General features: G+C 41.3%; 1 protein-coding gene across 1 annotated transcript in view; it reads left to right on the top strand.

Annotated features, from left to right (window-relative positions):
• The window catches only part of ITGA1 (integrin subunit alpha 1), a 345,166-nt gene extending 326,947 nt beyond the window's left edge, over positions 1 to 18,219 (top strand). Inside the window, exons 26-30 of the mRNA XM_069748575.1 lie at positions 679 to 783; positions 3,998 to 4,102; positions 6,730 to 6,822; positions 12,546 to 12,662; positions 17,380 to 18,219. Of these exons, the coding sequence (XP_069604676.1) occupies positions 679 to 783; positions 3,998 to 4,102; positions 6,730 to 6,822; positions 12,546 to 12,662; positions 17,380 to 17,424 (465 nt within the window). The 3' untranslated portion in view covers positions 17,425 to 18,219. The remainder of the gene's footprint in view (positions 1 to 678; positions 784 to 3,997; positions 4,103 to 6,729; positions 6,823 to 12,545; positions 12,663 to 17,379) is intronic.
• The last annotated feature ends 234 nt before the right edge of the window (positions 18,220 to 18,453 follow it).

Below are 18,453 nucleotides of genomic sequence, written 5' to 3'. Positions count from 1 at the left end.
CCCTTTAAGTCCCTTGCTTGCTAGCCCTATATACAGCAAAACTACAGCATATAGTGCAAATCTTGGTCTCCTATAAAGTCCACCCATGGCCTGACCTCACACAAGCAACAAGACAATGGCGACTGAGGTTTTCAGCAGTCCCAAGCCTGCCACGGCAAACCATTGGTACTCCATTATCGCATGGTGGGAGGGACAATAGGTACTGACCATTAGAGACCAGTGCTAAGTGTATGACACAGTCAGCACCCTCCGTGTTTGGGCAGGCTCAGCTCCTGAGCCTAACAGACCTGCACCCCACATAGGATGCAGCAGTATGTCTTGTGTTGGACATTAGTTTGCTTGAGAATTTTCCATTGAAATCACTATTAGTAATCTGATGAGGCTGCTGCATTTACATTGAGCTCAAAGTTTCCCTGAATCCCTGCCCACTTAGCCGGACAGACAGTTCCTTAATGACCCTCCTCTCTGCTGCTGCCATGATATCACACTGCTCATACAAGCTGCCACACTATCCCACTGACTCATCTACCATTTCATCATTTAGATAAACCATTCTCATGCTGACGTAGATTCACAGTAAGTACACCAGCCTCATAAAGATTAACAGAATTATACTATAATGTGTGAAGTTTGTATGATGAAAATTGGTGACAGATCTGCTATGTTTTCTCTTTCCAGAATGTGAACTGTGATACTAATAAATTGTTGGACCCTTTCCACATAAATTCAGGAAGAACGTATCATTTGGAAACATTTAAAGAAAGTATAAAAGATACAATATTGGTAAATATTAGGATTATTCTTTGCATCGAGTGGAAGATTTTTTTCTGGTCACCATATGGTAGTGTAGTAGCAAGGTGGCATTTACATTCAGGCTCGGACTGGCCCACTGGAGAACAGGGAAATCCCCCGGTGGGCCCCCCAGCCTTCTATATGAGCAGTAATTGGCACAAAAAATTTGATTCGATTCTCTATGTGTAGACAATGGCAGCATCTTATCAATCATTTAACAAACTACCTAGCCTAACGTATAAAAGGTTTGTGATAAATAATTAAATATTTAACTGAAAATGGGGCCCTCAACGTCAATGTTACTGGTGGGTATCTGGAATCCCAGTCCAACACTGTTTACATTTCAGCACGACCTGCTGACCATGTTATGTGTATTGGGGGCCGAGCTGTTCAGGAGGTGGTTCTCTCATGTGTTGCCCACCTGTAGGCACTATACTTTATACTACTCGGGCACTGTATGGCAATGTGAGCACAGTATAACGGTATAATATAATGGGGATTTTTTATTTTTTATTTGACAGCCAATTTTTTTCACATATTGGAAAACCCTAATAAATGATTACGGTACTTTTTAAGTGACCTGTCTACAGCCCATAATTCTATGATGACATCAGAGGAATTTTTGGTGGCAAATGCAAAACAGGAGCATCATTAAAACGTTTAAGATTTTTTTATACATTTTTTTAATTGAATATAAAGAATTTAGACACCATCAATATTTTTTTTTTAGTTTTTTAGTTAAATGCATGTATTTTGGACTATAATCATTTTCGAGACTTGGGTTTCATTGACAGTTTTGCATGCTTTGCCTGCCATAGCCGCTGTGCTGCACTGGTGGCTATCTTCACCATGAGATAAGAGAGAAGGAGGCAGCACAATCTACAATAAAATCTCCGCAAAACAGGTGCATAGAGGGGAATATCTCATTCCAAGGGTTCACTTAAATTCAAGAAAAAAGATCTGCAGCTCTCCAACTTTATTCGAGATGTTTCTTCACCATGAATGCAACGTATCAACCTCAGAGGTCTACGTCAAGCAAAGACAAAGATTGCTGAAGTTGAAACATTGCATGCCTGGTGAAGAGGGTCTAAGGGGTAATGTTTCTCCTTGCAGTGAGTGACATGTCAAGCCTGACAGGCTGAGGTGAGGAGACTTTTAAGCCGCAATGCTCCTCTGGGAAATATGCAAATTGTCTCTTCAGAGAGGAAGAGGACTAGAACTCTAGTGCCACCTATTGGAAGTAGTCATCCTAAAAGTCAATATCGACCCTCTAATGAGTCTTGTCACATGACTTAGGATAAAATCCAAAACCAAAATCTCAATTTACAGACACTGTGTTTCAAGGCATTGTCCCGAAACACAATGTCTGCAAATTGAGATTTTGGCTTTTATTCTAAGTCATGTCTGTGACAAGACTCGTTAGAGAGATGATATTGACTTTTAGGATTGCTACTTCATATAGGTGGCACTAGAGTTCTAGTCCTCTTCCTTTTTGAAGAGACAATTTGCATATTTCCCACAGGAGCATTGCAGCTTAAAAGTCTCCTCACCTTGGCATGTCAGGCTTCACATGTCACTCACTGCAAGGAGAAATGTCACCCCTTTGATCCCTGTGGAGTGAGACATATCAGGCCTGGCATGTCAGAGTGAGGAGACTTAAAAGCCATGCATGCTATTTTAGGTCTCCTCATTCTGACATGCCAGGCTTGACATGTCACTCCCCACAAGGAGAAACGTTACCCTAGACACCAGTCCATAGTCTCTCGCCGAGCCAATTTGTGTCTGCAAATTGAGATTTTGGTTTGGCTTTTATCCTAAGTCATATTGCACGGCTCGTTGAAGGATCAATAATGACTTTTAGGATTATTGCTTCCAATAGGGGGCGCTAGAGGTCAAGTCCTCTTCTTCTCTGATTCACGTGGTAATAAATCAGCTTATAGGATTTCAGAAGAAGAAAGGTAACGGTTATAAATATTCCTATAAGAAGGAGCTCACTGAAGGAATCTCAGTTATCTCATTTTACAGCCAGCAAAAGAATGTGGACACAGGGGCTGTTGAAGGCAAATAGCGCAAAATTGTTAATGAAATCCAATGGGGAAATTATATTTAGCCAAAATTACATGCATGCAAGTTATTAATAAAAAGATATAGAACAAATGCCCCCAAAAGATTAAAAAAATAAAAATATCAAGGGATGGGGGTCAATCGTGATGATAGTGAGCGCCTGTAGCATCTATAGGTTTTACACTGGTAGAATCAGACTTAGGCCACGTTCACACGGTCAGTATTTCATATTGCAGATTTTCTGCACCTTTTCAGTAAATTACAGTATGTTACTTGCAGGGTTTTTTTTTTTCATTCATTTTGTAAAGCATTTTTATTGCGCTTTGATGCTGTGTTTAGCGCAATTTGTCCTGTTTTAACCCCTTCATGCCATGGCCATATTCCATTTTTCGTTTTCATTTTTTTTTTTCTCGACTTCTTTCAAGAGCCATAACTTTTTTTTATTTTTCCGTCAGTACACAAGGGCTTGGTTTTTTGCCCTTTTGAATGGCACCATTGATTTTACCACATAATGTACTGGAAAACCGGGAAAAAAAATTCCAAGTGCGGTAAAATAGTAAAAAAGAGTGCAATTCCATTAAATTGTTTAGATTAGTATGTTCACAATATGGTAAAGCTGACCTGATTCCTCGGTTCAGTACGATTAAAAAGTAGTGAAAAAAAATTCCAAAATTTGTATGAAAAAAAAGTTTTTGCGTTTGTCGCCATTTTCCGAGACCGTTAGCGTCTCCATCTTTCCTGATCTGGGGCTGGTGAGGGCATAATTTTTGCAGCTTGAGCTGATGTTTTTATTGATGTTATTTTGGTGCAGATACGATGTTTTGATCACCTGTTATCGAGCCCATCCTATGCTCTTCTAACTCACGATAAATACTGAACTCATAGACGTGTAGATCCGGAGATATTAGGATTCATGGCAAAACGGATAACGCATCTGTCATGGATCCTATGAAGATGACGCCTAAGCCTACGTTCACGTTCACACTCAGTTTTTTTTTACATCCACATAAAAAATACTCATTGATGTGGCTCTGCTTTAAATACTATGTCAAAATACTCAATGTGAACACACCCTGATATGCCAGTGCTAAAGGCGCCTATGTACGTGTAATGTCAAGCCTAATAATATGACATGTAACAGGACTGCAAGAGAAATAGCTGCCCGTCATTTTACTGCACCGTGGAGCCATCGGACATTACTCACATCAACATCTCTATGCGAGTATGGAAAGCAACATTTATTAAGGTAATCTGATTATGTTCATTTGCATTGCACGCCCAACATGAAAGTAGTTTTCCTGTATTGTTTTCATTATCTCTGCTTGATGTCAGCGAGAATTTGATGGCGGTCTTAGATTATTAAACTCTTTTCGAAGGAAGAGAAATTAAAGGATATGTGTCAGCTGGTGTAGGCCCAGAGACCCTGAATCTTAGGCCGGTTTCACACGTCAGTGGCTCCGGTAGGTGAGGTGACAGTTTCCTCACGGAGACACTGACTCACGTAGACACATTAAAATCAATGTGTCTCTGCACATGTCAGCGTGTTTTCACAGACATGTCAGTGTTCGTGGGAGCGCACGGATTACACGAACCCATTAAAGTCAATGGGTCCGTGTAAAACACGTACCGCACACGGACGCTGTCCGTGTGCAGTCCGTGTGCCGTGCAGGAGACAGCGCTACAGTGAGCGCTGTTCTCCCCACGTGGTGCTGAAGCCGCCATTCATATCTTCTCTCCAGCAGCGTTCGCTGGAAAGAAGATATGAAAAATCTTTTTTTTTTTTTTCATGTTTTAAATAAAGATCCCTGTCCCCACCCGCCTCCCACCCCCTGTGCGCCCGCCCGCCCGCTGGTAATAAAATACTCACCCGGCTCCCTCGCAGCGTCCTGTCCTCGCCGCAGCTTCTCCTGTATGAGCGGTCACGTGGTGCCGCCCATTACAGTCATGAATATGCGGCTCCACCTCCCACAGGGAGCGTGCTGTCTCCTGCACACAGGCAGCACACGTGTGCCACACGGATGGCCTACGTGAGCTCACGGACACACGGACACGTGTGTCAGCCACTCACCCGGGTCCCCCCGCTGACACACGCAGTGCGCATGCCCAGGAATCCCAGCCCCGCACTGTGCATAATGCATAACACAGTGCGGGGCAGGGATTACCGAGGTGGGTGGCCGCACTCCATGCACAGGCGCAGTCTGCAAGCCTGGCTGGGACGTCAGACCGCCAGAGCTTACTGCGCCTGCCCCATAAATATTTACACAGCACCGGATTTGAAGAGAAAACAGCACGGAGGGGGCGGCGACCATCGCCCCAGACGAGATGAGAGACGGCAGTTGGGCGCTTCACAGAGGAGGCTTCAGACCTGCCTCCGTGGACAAAGACAGGTATTTTTGAAAAGTTTCAAGCTGCTTTATTTTAGTAATACCTGAACACAAAACTAAAAGAGCCACCTTGTTAGAATGCAGCATTACTGCTGCACAAGGTGGCTCTTTTAGTTTATAACAGCTGCAGGGGGGTGACAGTGGCCCTTTAAAGGGGTTATATCAAGTTTGGTAGTTATTGCTTATCTACTGGATGAAGGATCATCTTCTGATTGCTGGGCTCCAACTGCTGGGACTACCACTGATCCCACGAAGGGATCTCTGAAGAGCTATGTCTTAGACCAAGTTCACATGTTCAGTATTGTGGTCAGTATTTTACATCAGTATTTGTAAGCCAAAATCAGGTACAATGAGAAGAAAAGTAAAATAGAAACACATCAGCACTTCAGTATTTTTCACCCACTCCTTATTTTGGCTTACAAGTACTGACCAAATACTGAACATGTGAACATTGCCCTAATAGATCCGAGGTCAAACATTCACACCTGTGTTTCATTTCATTCATTCATTTCATTCATTCAAGACTTTCAGGGGTCGGACACCCTGCGATCAGGAAGTTATCCCCTTTCTTGTGGATAGGGGATAAATTCCAAACTTTATGCAACCGCTTCAATATCGGCAAACAAATTTCAGTGCATTTATTAAACCGTTTGTAATATTATTTTTTTTAATGGAAACAAGTTGTAAATTTTGTCACACAAAGATTTGCACCTATAAAGGCGTGGAAGACCGCTGCTGCTGCCTCGTGGTTGGCGCAAAATATTCTTCCACAAGTATAATGGCAAACATGGAAGCTGGGGAATGAAGAGCCTATGAATTCCAAATGCGTTTCTGCCATGGACAGGGACCTTTCTCAAGGTATAAAAAACAACTTGGTTTATATAGCTAGAGAAAGGTGCAGAAACGCGTTAGTATTAATAAAAACCATTTGGAATCCCAAGGCTTTTCATTCCCGCTGCGCAGCCCGCCTAAGGGTATGTGCACACGTCCGGATTTTATGCAGAAATTTCCTGAACAAAACCGGAGATTTTCTGCATAAAATCCGCACGCGTTTTTCTCGTCTTTTACTCGTGTTTTTTTGCGTGTTTTTTGTGCGGATTTCTCACGTTTTTTTTCCGAAGCTTCCCAATGCATTAAATAGCGGGAAATCCGCGATAAATCCGCAAAATTAATGAACATGCTGCGTATTTTTCCACGATGCGTTTTTATCGTGGAAAAAAATGCAACATGTGCACAAAAATTGTGGAATACATTCAAAATTATGGGATGGTTAATGTATGCGTTTTTTAAGCATTTTTGCAGCGGAAACCCACCGAAAAAACGCAAAAAAAACGGTGAAAAATCCGGAACGTGTGCACATACCCTAAATGTGCCAGCTTCCATTTTTGCCATGATGAAATTATGGCGGCAGACGATCGTGTAGTGAGCATAGATGTAGATGACATGTACAGCCTGCGCCTGAGAACTTACAATGCTGTCTTTCGTGCAGGCCAGTATCCACAGTCTGAATCTTGTGTTAAGTGCGGTACTGAAAAGTGAAAATTCTATCATTGCCTTGAATCCTGAGAGTGAAAATTTTGAGGTAAGCAAACGTCTTAAAATACAAAAATTGCTTAAAGGGGTTTTTCCAGGCGTATGAATCAATGACCTATTCACAGCATAGGCCATCATCATCAGATCGGAGGGGATCTGATCCAGCAGCAATTGGATGTAAACACTTTGAATGTAGCTACTAAATCCATCCTGCTCAAGGGAGACGGACTACAGGTGCCATGTGGTGAAACCTATGATCCTCCATGGAGAGAGAAGCTAGTAGGAGCAGAGAGACAGACAGAAAACCATCATGCAGAGCTTTGTAACAAGTGTTTTCACCTCACAGCAGAGCTTGATTCACATACAGCTGTATAAAGTCCTCCACGTTGCTGCAGATTGTCTCTGGGAGCTAAAAAGTGAATGAAGAACAGGCTTCGCCTCCTCTCTGTGCTAACTATAGGAGAGATTACTGCAGCTCGCCTCTTTCCCCCAGCAAACAGTAGATTGCAAGTTACAGATAGATCACGTAGCGGGGAAAACTGGTGAGAATGCAGGATAGAAGTCATGTAATGGACAGAAATGGTGTTATTCCTCATTGGACAGCTTATTTAGAAAAGCTGCTTGAAATCACAATTATTGTTTAAAAAGATATTGCGGCTAATTCGGGATCAGCCTCACCCAATATCAAAGGGCATTGAGTGGTCAAGAATGGGTTAACCCCTTCCTGAACCAGATCAATTTCCATTTTTGCATTTTCGTTTTTTCCTCCCCCTTCTTTCCCAGAACCATAACTTTTTTTTTATATTTTTTTGTCCACATAAACATGATTAATTTAATTATGGATGATATCATTCATTTTACCACATAGTGTACTGGAAAACGAGAAAAAAATTGTGAAAAAAAATGTCATTCTGACATTGTTTTTTGGAAATGGTTTTTACGGTGAATATTGTGTGGTAAAAATGACTTTGCAATATGATTTTGCTCATCAGTATGATAATAACGATACCAAATATGTTCAGTTTTTTTATTGTTTTAGTGGTGAAAAACATTTTTTAGTTTAAAAGTAAAAAGTGGGTGGGTTGTGTCGCCATTTTCTGTAGCATTTTAATTTTTCAGTCGTTAGAGCTGTGTAATAGCTTATTTTTTGCGGGGTGAGACAACGTGTTTAGTGATACCATTTTGGAATAGAAGTGACATTTTGATAACTTGTCATAGCATTTTTTGCGATATTGCAGCCACCCAAAAATCATAATTTGGGAGTTCCGGAATTTTTTCCATTTATGCTGTTTACTGATCAGGTTAATTATTTTATATTTTGATAGATCTAATTTTTCCGAATGTGGAGATACCGCATACAGTATATGTATTTTTATTAGCTTTATTTTTTAATCGGGGAAACTGGGGGGGGGGGGTGATTTGAACTTTTATGGGGGTTTGTTCAAAATTTTCAAAACCTTTTTTTTACTATTCACTGTAGTTTTTAGTCCCCTTAGGGGACTTGAACCTACGATTTTCTGACTGCTTATACTATATGCAGCAATACTGCATATACTACTAAGACAGGTCGCAGGCCGGGTTTCAAAGAAGCACCATGATGACAAGCACGAAGGTCTTCTACAGACACCCTGACGTCGTAGCAACCCATTGGCGTTCCGCGATCACGTCACAGGCACACTGATGGGCGCATAGAATGATGCACCCCATTGCCAGCGCAGTATTAATACCGCTGTCAGAGTTTGACCTCCGCATTTAACACATTAACTATCACGGGCGATGCTTCGTGCCACCTGCAGATGTAAGAGGCAGGTCCTGGCTGTAACACACAGCCATTACCTGCCGAGTATGGGGCGAGGACACCCCAAGAGCCCGCTCCATACACCCACTACTGACTTGTATCGTACATGTATGGTAGATGTCGGTAAGGGGTTAAAGGGTCATAGTTATTTTAGCAAATTATCACATTTAAATAGCAAAAGCGACAACTTCATAACCTTTAGGGGTGTGCAGCAGCCCATATCAATCCTACATCTGGGAACTGCACCTACTACATACTTCATATAGGATCCCTCTGACCCAATCTTACCTGGGCGGCTGGAGGCACAAACATGCTTGGCTGATCTGTAGCTCCCATAGAAATGTATGGGAGAAATAAGAGTATGGGCAGCACCTATCTTAAAAAGGTTGTTGTTCAGCTTTAGAAAAAAGTATGGCTGCTTTGTTTCAGAAACAGCACCACCTCGGACCATTGTTTGTGTCTAGTATTGGAATTTAGTCCCATTGATGTGAATGGACCTGAGCTGTGATACCACACACAACCACTGGTCATAGGTGGCACTGTTTCTGAACCGAAACAAAAAAAAAGAAAATTAAATCGGTGTGGATCCACCTGCTGAGACCTGCACCGATTGCCAGAATTAGCCATTTTAATGCCCATTTGGAATGGAGCGTCAGTGCACATGCTCGACCACTGCTTCATTCGTTACCTGTGGGGTTGCCGAGAACTGCATTCGCCTTTTTTCTGAAGCCTCATGAATGAATGGAGCAGCAGCGGTCAGCAATCCTAGATACCATCTTTTGTAACAGGGATAAGTGTTCCCCATTGGGGACACAAGTTCCCCGATCTGCCAATTGGTGCAGGTCCAAATAAGTACAGTAGATAGGATAGGTGATTGTTTCTATCAAACAGTCCCTTTAATCCACTTTAAGGAAACGTGACTCCATTGCGCAAAAGAAGATGATTGAGAACATACAGTACAGACCAAAAGTTTGGACACACCTTCTCATTTAGATATTTTTCTGTATTTTCATGACTATGAAAATTGTAAATTCACACTGAAGGCATCAAATCTATGAATTAACACATGTGGAATTATATAACCCGTATTTTCCGGCGTATAAGACGACTGGGCGTATAAGACGACCCCCAACTTTTCCAGTTAAAATATAAAATCTTCTCAAAAGTCGGGGGTTGTCTTACAGGGTGGGCGCCGAGCAATCTGCGGTCGAAGTATATAGTGGGGGGGGAGTGGTCCCGATCACCAGGTGAGGGAGCGCCTCACCAGGAAGGTGTAAGTGAAGCAAACTGTCAGCGTCTGGGATGCCAGGGGTATGCAAATAAGAGAGAGAGCGGTGCTGTGCCTAGAAAAACACTCCTCTTTCACTCATCTGGCTCGCCCTTGTATCCTATTATCTCCTTCTCTGCCTCTGCTTCACTTACACCTTCCCGGTGAGGTGCCCCCTCTCCTTGTCATTGGGGTCGCTCCCCCCACAATAGGCGGTGACCGCAGATTACTCTGCATCTGCCCTATAAGACGACACCTGGCGTATAAGACGACACCCGACTTTTGAGAAGATTTTCAAGGGTTAAAAAGTAGTCTTATACGCCAGAAAATACAGTACTTTACAAAAAAATGTGAAACAACTGAAAATATGTCTTATATTCTAGGTTCTTCAAAGTAGCCACCTTTTAATAGGATGACTGCTTTGCACACTCTTGGCATTCTCTTGATGAGCTTCAAGAGGTAGTCACCGGGAATGGTTTTCACTTCACAGGTGTGCCCTGTCAGGTTTAATAAGTGGGATTTCTTGCCTTATAAAAGGGTTTGAGACCATCAGTTGTGTTGTGCAGAAGTCTGGTGGATACATAGCTGATAGTCCTACTGAATAGACTGTTAGAATTTGTATTATGGCAAGAAAAAAAGCAGCTAAAGAAAAACAAGTGGCCATCATTATTTTAAGAAATGAAGGTCAGTCAGTCTGAAAAATTGGGAAAACTTTGAAAATGTCCCCAAGTGCAGTTGCAAAAACCATCAAGCGCTACAAAGAAACTGGCTCACATGAGGACCGCCCCAGGAAAGGAAGACCAAGAGTCACCTCTGCTTCTGAGAATAAGTTTATCCGAGTCACCAGTCTCAGAAATCACAGATTAACAGCAGCTCAGATTAGAGACCAGGTCAGTGCCACACAGAGTTCTAGCAGCAGACACATCTCAACAACAAATGTTAAGGAGGAGACTTTGTGCAGCAGTACTTCATGGTAAAATAGCTGCTAGGAAATCACTGCTAAGGACAGGCAACAAGCAGAAGAGACTTGTTTGGACTACAGAACACAAGGAATGGACATTAGACCAGTGGAAATCTGTGCTTTGGTCTGATGAGTCCAAATTTGAGATCTTTGGTTCCAACCACTGTGTCTTTGTGCGACGCAGAAAAGGTGAACGGATGGACTCTACATGCCTGGTTCCCACCGTGAAGCATGGAGGAGGAGGTGTGATGGTGTGGGGGTGCTTTGCTGGTGACACTGTTGGGAAGTTATTCAAAATTGAAGGCATACTGAACCAGCATGGCTACCACAGCATCTTGCAGCGGCATGCTATTCCATCCGGTTTGCGTTTAGTTGGACCATCATTTATTTTTCAACAGGACAATGACCCCAAACACACCTCCAGGCTGTGTAAGGGCTATTTGAACAAGAAGGAGAGTGATGGGGTGCTACGCCAGATGACCTGGCCTCCACAGTCACCAGACCTGAACCCAATCGAGATGGTTTGGGGTGAGCTGGACCGCAGAGTGAAGGCAAAAGGGCCAACAAGTGCTAAGCATCTCTGGGAACTCCTTCAACATTGTTGGAAGACCATTCCCGGTGACAACCTCTTGAAGCTCATCAAGAGAATGCCAAGAGTGACCAAAGCAGTCATCAAAGGAAAAGGTGGCTACTTTGAAGAACCTAGAATAATAAGACATATTTTCAGTTGTTTCACACTTTTTTGTTAAGTATATAATTCCACATGTATTAATTCATAGTTTTGATGCCTTCAGTGTGAATTTACAATTTTCATAGTCATGAAAATAGAGAAAAATCTTTAAATGAGAAGGTGTGTCCAAACTTTTGGTCTGTACTGTAAATATGAGAAATGAAGGTATAAAGAACGAGCACAGAAACTGTGATATGTCAAATTACACACAGTAACTGCACCCACAATAGGTCCGGTTTATCCAAACCAACCTGTGTTGCTCATAGCAACCAATCAGAGCTCAGCTTTCATTTTTTAAACCGCTGTAGTAAAATAAAAGCTGCACCATGATTGGTTGTTATGGGCAACAAAGACTGTTTTTCTTATAGACTGTCTGTGAAAAAACATGGGGAACATTTATCCAAAGTGTTTTTTAGCCTAAACGTTATGAGAAATATAATGCAAGGAATTCTACTTCCTGATAAATCCATTTCGGGTTTCATAAACCGCATCAAAAAATGTAGTGTTTTTGCAAAGATGATGTGTGTGAACTCACCTTTATTGATTGTCAACTATATGAATGCATGAAACATTAGGGTGCATTCACATTGCGCTTAGTCACTCATTCAGAGGCCTCATCGGGGCTTATGTCCGACCCCCCGGCAAAACGGAGTTCGGATGTCTCTGCCGATTTGGCCATAGACTGTGATGGTGCCAACAGAGCGAACGGGTGCTTTGTCGTTCATGATCTTCGGGAGTGGACACTATGTGAGAGAGACACCCAGGCTCTCGAATGGTCACTGTGTCAGCATCACTACAGTCAATGGCCATGTCGGCACATATGTCCGAATCCTGTTTTGCGGGGGGTTTGTATGCAAGCCTTAACGGGGCCAAGGAACAAGTGCCTGAACACAGTGTGAAAGCACCCCTGAATAGTATATAGAGGGGCCCAGTAAGAAATACACGTGCCACGGTAATGTCTTGCCTTTTGCATCACCCTGAATGGGCTCAGGATCATTAATTTATCCTCTTTGCAGACCATGATCAAACTGTCTAAAGAGCTGGAGCATGGCAAGGTGCCATTGTGGGTGATCCCTCTGAGCATAATCATCGGGCTTCTCATACTTGCCCTCATCATATTCGCAATGTGGAAAGTAAGTATTGGCAAACAAGTGCAATATGTTACTGGCGCACAAATCTACAAGGACCCTTACAATGACGTGAAGAACATTTGCGTCAAAAAATTTTTGGGCACTTGTGTTGAAAAAAAGTAAACAACCCCAAAATCCATCCTATCCCAATCTGTCAATCAATGGGTCCTCAGGGTAGATATTCACTGGTACCTGATGTGTCTGGGTGGCAACTGACAGCAAGAAGCTGAAGCACTACATGTAGGGAGTCATGACTGACACCGCCTAGTAAAGGATCCTTCTTATGGACACCACTCTCAATGGAGCACTCTGGTGATTTGTTTTTTAACTTTAAATATTTTTATTGGGTTTTGACAACATTTATATGAAAGCAGAACATTCCAATTATGTTCAATAATAACAATAAAAAAGCTGATGTTCTTAATATTAAGTTATTGTTAAACATTAGAATATAAGTATAACCATCCTGATGAGGTATTAATATAAGCTCTTACATGAACCAAATAATTGTGTGTGTGCTAGAGGAATGTAAAGAGGAAAGGAGGGAGGAGAGAGAAAGAATGGGAAGGAAAAGGAGAAAAGGGAAAAACACAACTTATTGAAACCAGCACTTCAGAGGAGACCACTTCTACCATGACATTCTATTTTAACCCCTTAATCCCATATGATGTACTATCCTGTCGAGGTGACCTGGGACTTAATTCGCAGTGACGGGATGGTACATCATATGTGATCAGCCGTGCACACGGGGGGGAGGGCGGCCGATCGCAGCCAGGTTTCAGCTGACTATCGCAGCTGACTTCCCGGCACTATGTGCCAGGAGCGCTCACGGAAACCCCCCCCCCCACCACCTAGGCAATGTGAGAAAGTTAAAAAAAATATATTCGCACATGTAAAAAAAAAAAAATCCTAAATAAATTAAAAAATATATATATTGTTCCCATAAATACATTACTTTATCTAAGAAAAGAAAAAAACAATAAAAGTTCACATATTTAGTATCGCCACATCTGTAATGGCCCAACCTATGAAACTGTCCCACTAGTTAAACCCTTCAGTGATCACCGTAAAAAAAAAAAAAAAAAAAAAGAGGCAAAACACAACGCTTTATTATCATACCACGAACAAAAAGTGGAATAACACGCAATCAAAAAGACGGATATAAATAACCATGGTACTGCTGAAAACATCATCTTGTCCCGCAAAAAAAGACCTGCCATACAGCATCATCAGCGAAAAAATAAAGACGTTATAGCCCTTAGAATAAAGTGATGCAAAAATAACTATTTTTTCTATAAAATAGTTTTTATCATATAAAAGCGCCAAAACATAAAAAAAGATATAAATGAGGTATTGCTGTAATCGAACTGACCCGTAGAATAAAACTGCTTTATCAATTTTACCAAACGTGGAATGGTATAAATGCACCCCCCCAAAAAGAAATTCATGAATAGCTGGTTTTTGGTCATTCTGCCTCACAAAAATCGGAATAAAAAGCAATCAAAAAATGTCACATGCCCAAAAATGGTACCAATAAAAATGTCAACTCGTCTCGCAAAACACAGGACATCATATGACTCTGTGGAACAAAATATTGAAAAATTATAGCTCTCAAAATGTGGAGACGCAAAAACTATTTTTTGCAATAAAAAGCGTCTTTTAGTGTGTGACGGCTGCCAATCACAAAAATCTGCTAAAAACCCTGCTATAAAAGTAAATCAAACCCCCCTTCATCACCCCCTTAGTTAGGGAAAAATAATAAAACAAAAAACAATGTATTTATTTCCACTTTCCCATAAGGGCTAGGGTTGGGGCTAGGGTTGGGGTTAGGGCTAGGGTTGGGGATAGGGTTGGGCTAGGGTTAGGGTTGGGGCTAGGGTTAGGGTTGGGGCTAGGGTTAGGGCTTGGGTTAGGCTTGGAGCTAGGGCTAGGGATAGGGTTGGGGCTAGGGTTGGGGTTAGGGCTACAGTTAGGGTTGGGGCTAAAGTTAAGGTTAGGGTTGGGGCTAGCTAAAGTTTGGGTTAGGGTTGGGGCTAAAGTTAGGGTTGGGGCTAAAGTTAGGGTTTGGATTACATTTACGGTTGAGATTAGGGTTAGGGGTGTGTCAGGGTTAGGGGTATGGTTAGGGTTATGGTTGGGATTAGGGTTAGGGGTGTGTTGGAGTTAGGGGTGTGGTTAGGGTTGGGATTAGGGTTAAGGGTATGTTGGGGTTAGGGGTGTGTTGGGGTTAGGGGTGTGGTTGGGGTTAGGGTTAGGGGCATGTTCGGGTTAGGGGTGTGGTTAGGGTTATGGGTAGAGTTGGGATTAGGGTTAGGGGTGTGTTTGGGTTAGGGTTTCAGTTAGAATTGGGGGCTTCCACTGTTTAGGCACATCAGGGGTTCTCCAAACGCGACATGGCATCCAATATCAATTCCAGCCAATGCTGCGTTGAAAAAGTAAAACAGTGTTCCTTCTTTTCCGAGCTCTCCTGTGCGCCCAAACAGGGGTTTAGCCTAACATATGGGGTATCAGCGTACTCAGGACAAATTGGACAACAACGTTTGGGGTCCAATTTCTCTTGTTACCCTTGGTAAAATAAACATTTGCGGGGCTAAAAAAACATTTTTGTGGGTAAAAAATTATTTTTTATTTTCATGGCTTTGCGTTATAAACTGTAGTGAAACACTTGGGGGTTCAAAGTTCTCACAACACATCTAGATAAGTTCCTTGGGGGGTCTAGTTTCCAATTTGGTGTCACTTGTGGGGGGTTTCAATGTTTAGGCACATCAGGGGCTCTCCAAACGCAACATGGCGTCCCATCTCAATTCCAGTCAATTTTGCATTGAAAAGTCAAATGGCGCTCCTTCCCTTCTGAGCTCTGCCATGCGCCCAAACAGTAGTTTACCCCAACATATGGGGCATCGGCGTACTCAGGACAAATTGTACAACAACTTTTGGAGTCCATTTTCTGCTGTTACCCTTGGTAAAATAAAACAAATTGGAGCTGAAGTACATTTTTTGTGAAAAAAATACATTTTTTGTGAAAAAAAAGTTAAATGTTCGTTTTTTTTTAAACATTCCAAAAATTCCTGTGAAACATCTGAAGGGTTAATAAACTTCTTGAATGTAGTTTTGAGCACCTTGTGGGGTGCAGTTTTTGAATGGTGTCACACTTGGTTATTTTCTATCATATAGACCCCTCAAAGTGACTTCAAATGAGATGTGGTCCCTAAAAAAAAATGGTGTTATAAAAATGAGAAATTGCTGGTCAACTTTTAACCCTTATAACTCCCTAACAAAAAAAAAATTGGTTTCAAAATTGTGCTGATGTAAAGTAGACATGTAGGAAATGTTACTTATTAAGTATTTTGTGTGACATATCTCTGTACTTTAAGGGCATAAAAATTCAAAGTTGGAAAATTGCAAAATTTTCTGAATTTTTGCCAAATTTCCATTTTTTCACAAATAAATGCAGGTAATATCAAATAAATTTTACCACTATCATGAAGTACAATATCTCACGAGAAAATATTGTCAGAATAATCAGGATCTGTTGAAGCGTTCCAGAGTTATAAAGGGACAGTGGTCAGAATTGTAAAAATTGGCCTGGTCACTAAAGTGCAAACCACCCTTGGGGTTAAGGGGTTAAGCACTATTTTCTGACAACCCGATTGCCAGGTTATTCCCCTGAGGGAATAATATTCAACTTGTCCACTGGTGATGAAAAGCTTTGTAGCGATTGTTATCATGTGCAATCAGGTTTTCCATTTTCAGAATATTGTTACCGTAATCTCTTCCACCCCCTTCACCCAAAGTTTTGGAAGTTTTTGTGGATTTCAAGTAATGCCGAATAATTTACTTAGAAATTGCCTATGGGCATCTGTCTTTGAGGTTTGGTGATGTTTTTTAACTTTCCCCTCTATTAACAAATAGTAATATATGTATGCAAAGTGTACATTGCAATACTTGCTGGTCGCCATCTTCTGCTCATTTCAGTACTGCTCCACTGTGTCAAATGATCACATTTGTGACCTGCCGAATCATATAGCATCTTCTGGTAAAATATAGGTCACTTTCTCAATGTAAGTCTATGAGACTCGTGAGTAGGGTTCAGGAATGGACTGGGAGTGAAATTCAGCCCTGGCATTTGAAAGCACATAGGCCCATGTTGTTCATCCCCTGATGCTTTGTCTCACCCTGAGGAAACTGATACTGTTAACAGCATAGCCGACAATGCGGCCCACAAATGGACCAGCCCATCTGGCATTTGCCAGAATTGTCAGATGGCCAGTCCGGCCTTGGTAGGGTTAGAGTTTCGTTATAAGTCCTATAGACTTGCATTTACAAAATTGAAAAAGTGACCTCTGTCCCGCACAACAACAGACACTGTGTGATTCGGCAAATCACAAATGCGGTCATGTGATGCAGTAGAGGATTGGAGCAGCGCTGAAAACGGCAGAAGATGGCGAGCGGTGAGTATTGCAATGTACTCTCTGCATACACATTACTATTTAATAGATGGGGAAAATTTTTTAAAAAATCACTGGAGTGCCCCTTTATCATTATAAAGCCCAGAAGAAATGTCAATTAATTCAAGAATGTACAACATATAATATTCAATTCGCTATTATACTTTTTTGTAAAGTAACTACAAATTCATAACTCTATGTACTGTATATAATTGATAACTGTGTACCAACATGTTTGCATTTTTATTAATACAAAAAATTTTATTTTTCAGCTTGGCTTCTTTAAGAGACCTCTGAAAAAGAAGATGGAAGAATGAGGAACCTTTGTACTTTACACATTCTGATAATACTTGAAGATTGTCTCAGGATTATTAACGATGAAAGAGAAAGTTACACATGTAACCAGGGCTAGATTTATCTATAGGTTGAGTATGCCTTTGCCTATAGGTGGCCTTGGAAAGGGAAAGTGATATTTATATATGAACTACAATTCATATGTAAATTAGGTGTACATATATGTTAATTAGGCATTTACAGCATACCCTACAACATCTGAGTTTCCAATCACAGGACTTTACCTGCCCTCATATGCCCAAGACCAAATACAAAAACTCAAAAAAACAGCCTTTTTGGGATATTTCTATAAGACACTCTTCCACACCCTCCAGTCTTTCAAGGTCCAATTTTTGGACAATCTGATGAAAATTGGGATGGTTATGAGTTAACATTAGTACTGGACATGCCCATGGTATGACCTACACAATGGGTGGCGTGAAAGGACCCCAGACAATTTCTACCTAAGACTCCTGAGGTGTAAATCAGGTATGACGAAATGAAAACTTACAGATAGTTATAGGCATTAAAGTACTTATAGGAAGATGGAGATAAAATGTTGTACACTGGTGGTAGCCATATTAATATAGGGGTGGTCTTCTCTCCATCTAAATGTATCAACACAAATATTGTATTATTAATATGGCAGCATGACTGTCCTTCTAGATGTCCAGGCCTCATCTTCATCCTTATATATCTGTCATAACTATTCCTAACTTTCTTAAATATTCACTTACTGTAACAATGAAGAAACCAATTGAAACAATTGTTCAAGGTACAAAAAAATAAAAAAATAAACACAGATGATCTATAAATCATATAGTGCACCACCTAATAGGACGGGTAAATAGGGTCCTGCATCAAAAAATATTGAAACCAAAAAGAAAAAAAATAATGCATATTGATCCAATGTAAAATGAGTAAATGTTTAATGAATACAAAAGTTTAAAAAAACAGGATTTGTAGGACAGAAAATATAAAAACAACATGTAAAACAGCCAATAGATATTGCA

Source organism: Ranitomeya imitator, chromosome 1 (assembly GCF_032444005.1).
Source record: "Ranitomeya imitator isolate aRanImi1 chromosome 1, aRanImi1.pri, whole genome shotgun sequence".
NCBI classification, from domain to species: Eukaryota; Metazoa; Chordata; class Amphibia; order Anura; family Dendrobatidae; genus Ranitomeya; species Ranitomeya imitator.
The sequence above is the reverse complement of the archived record's forward strand: the minus strand, read 5'-3'. Positions and strand labels throughout refer to the sequence as shown.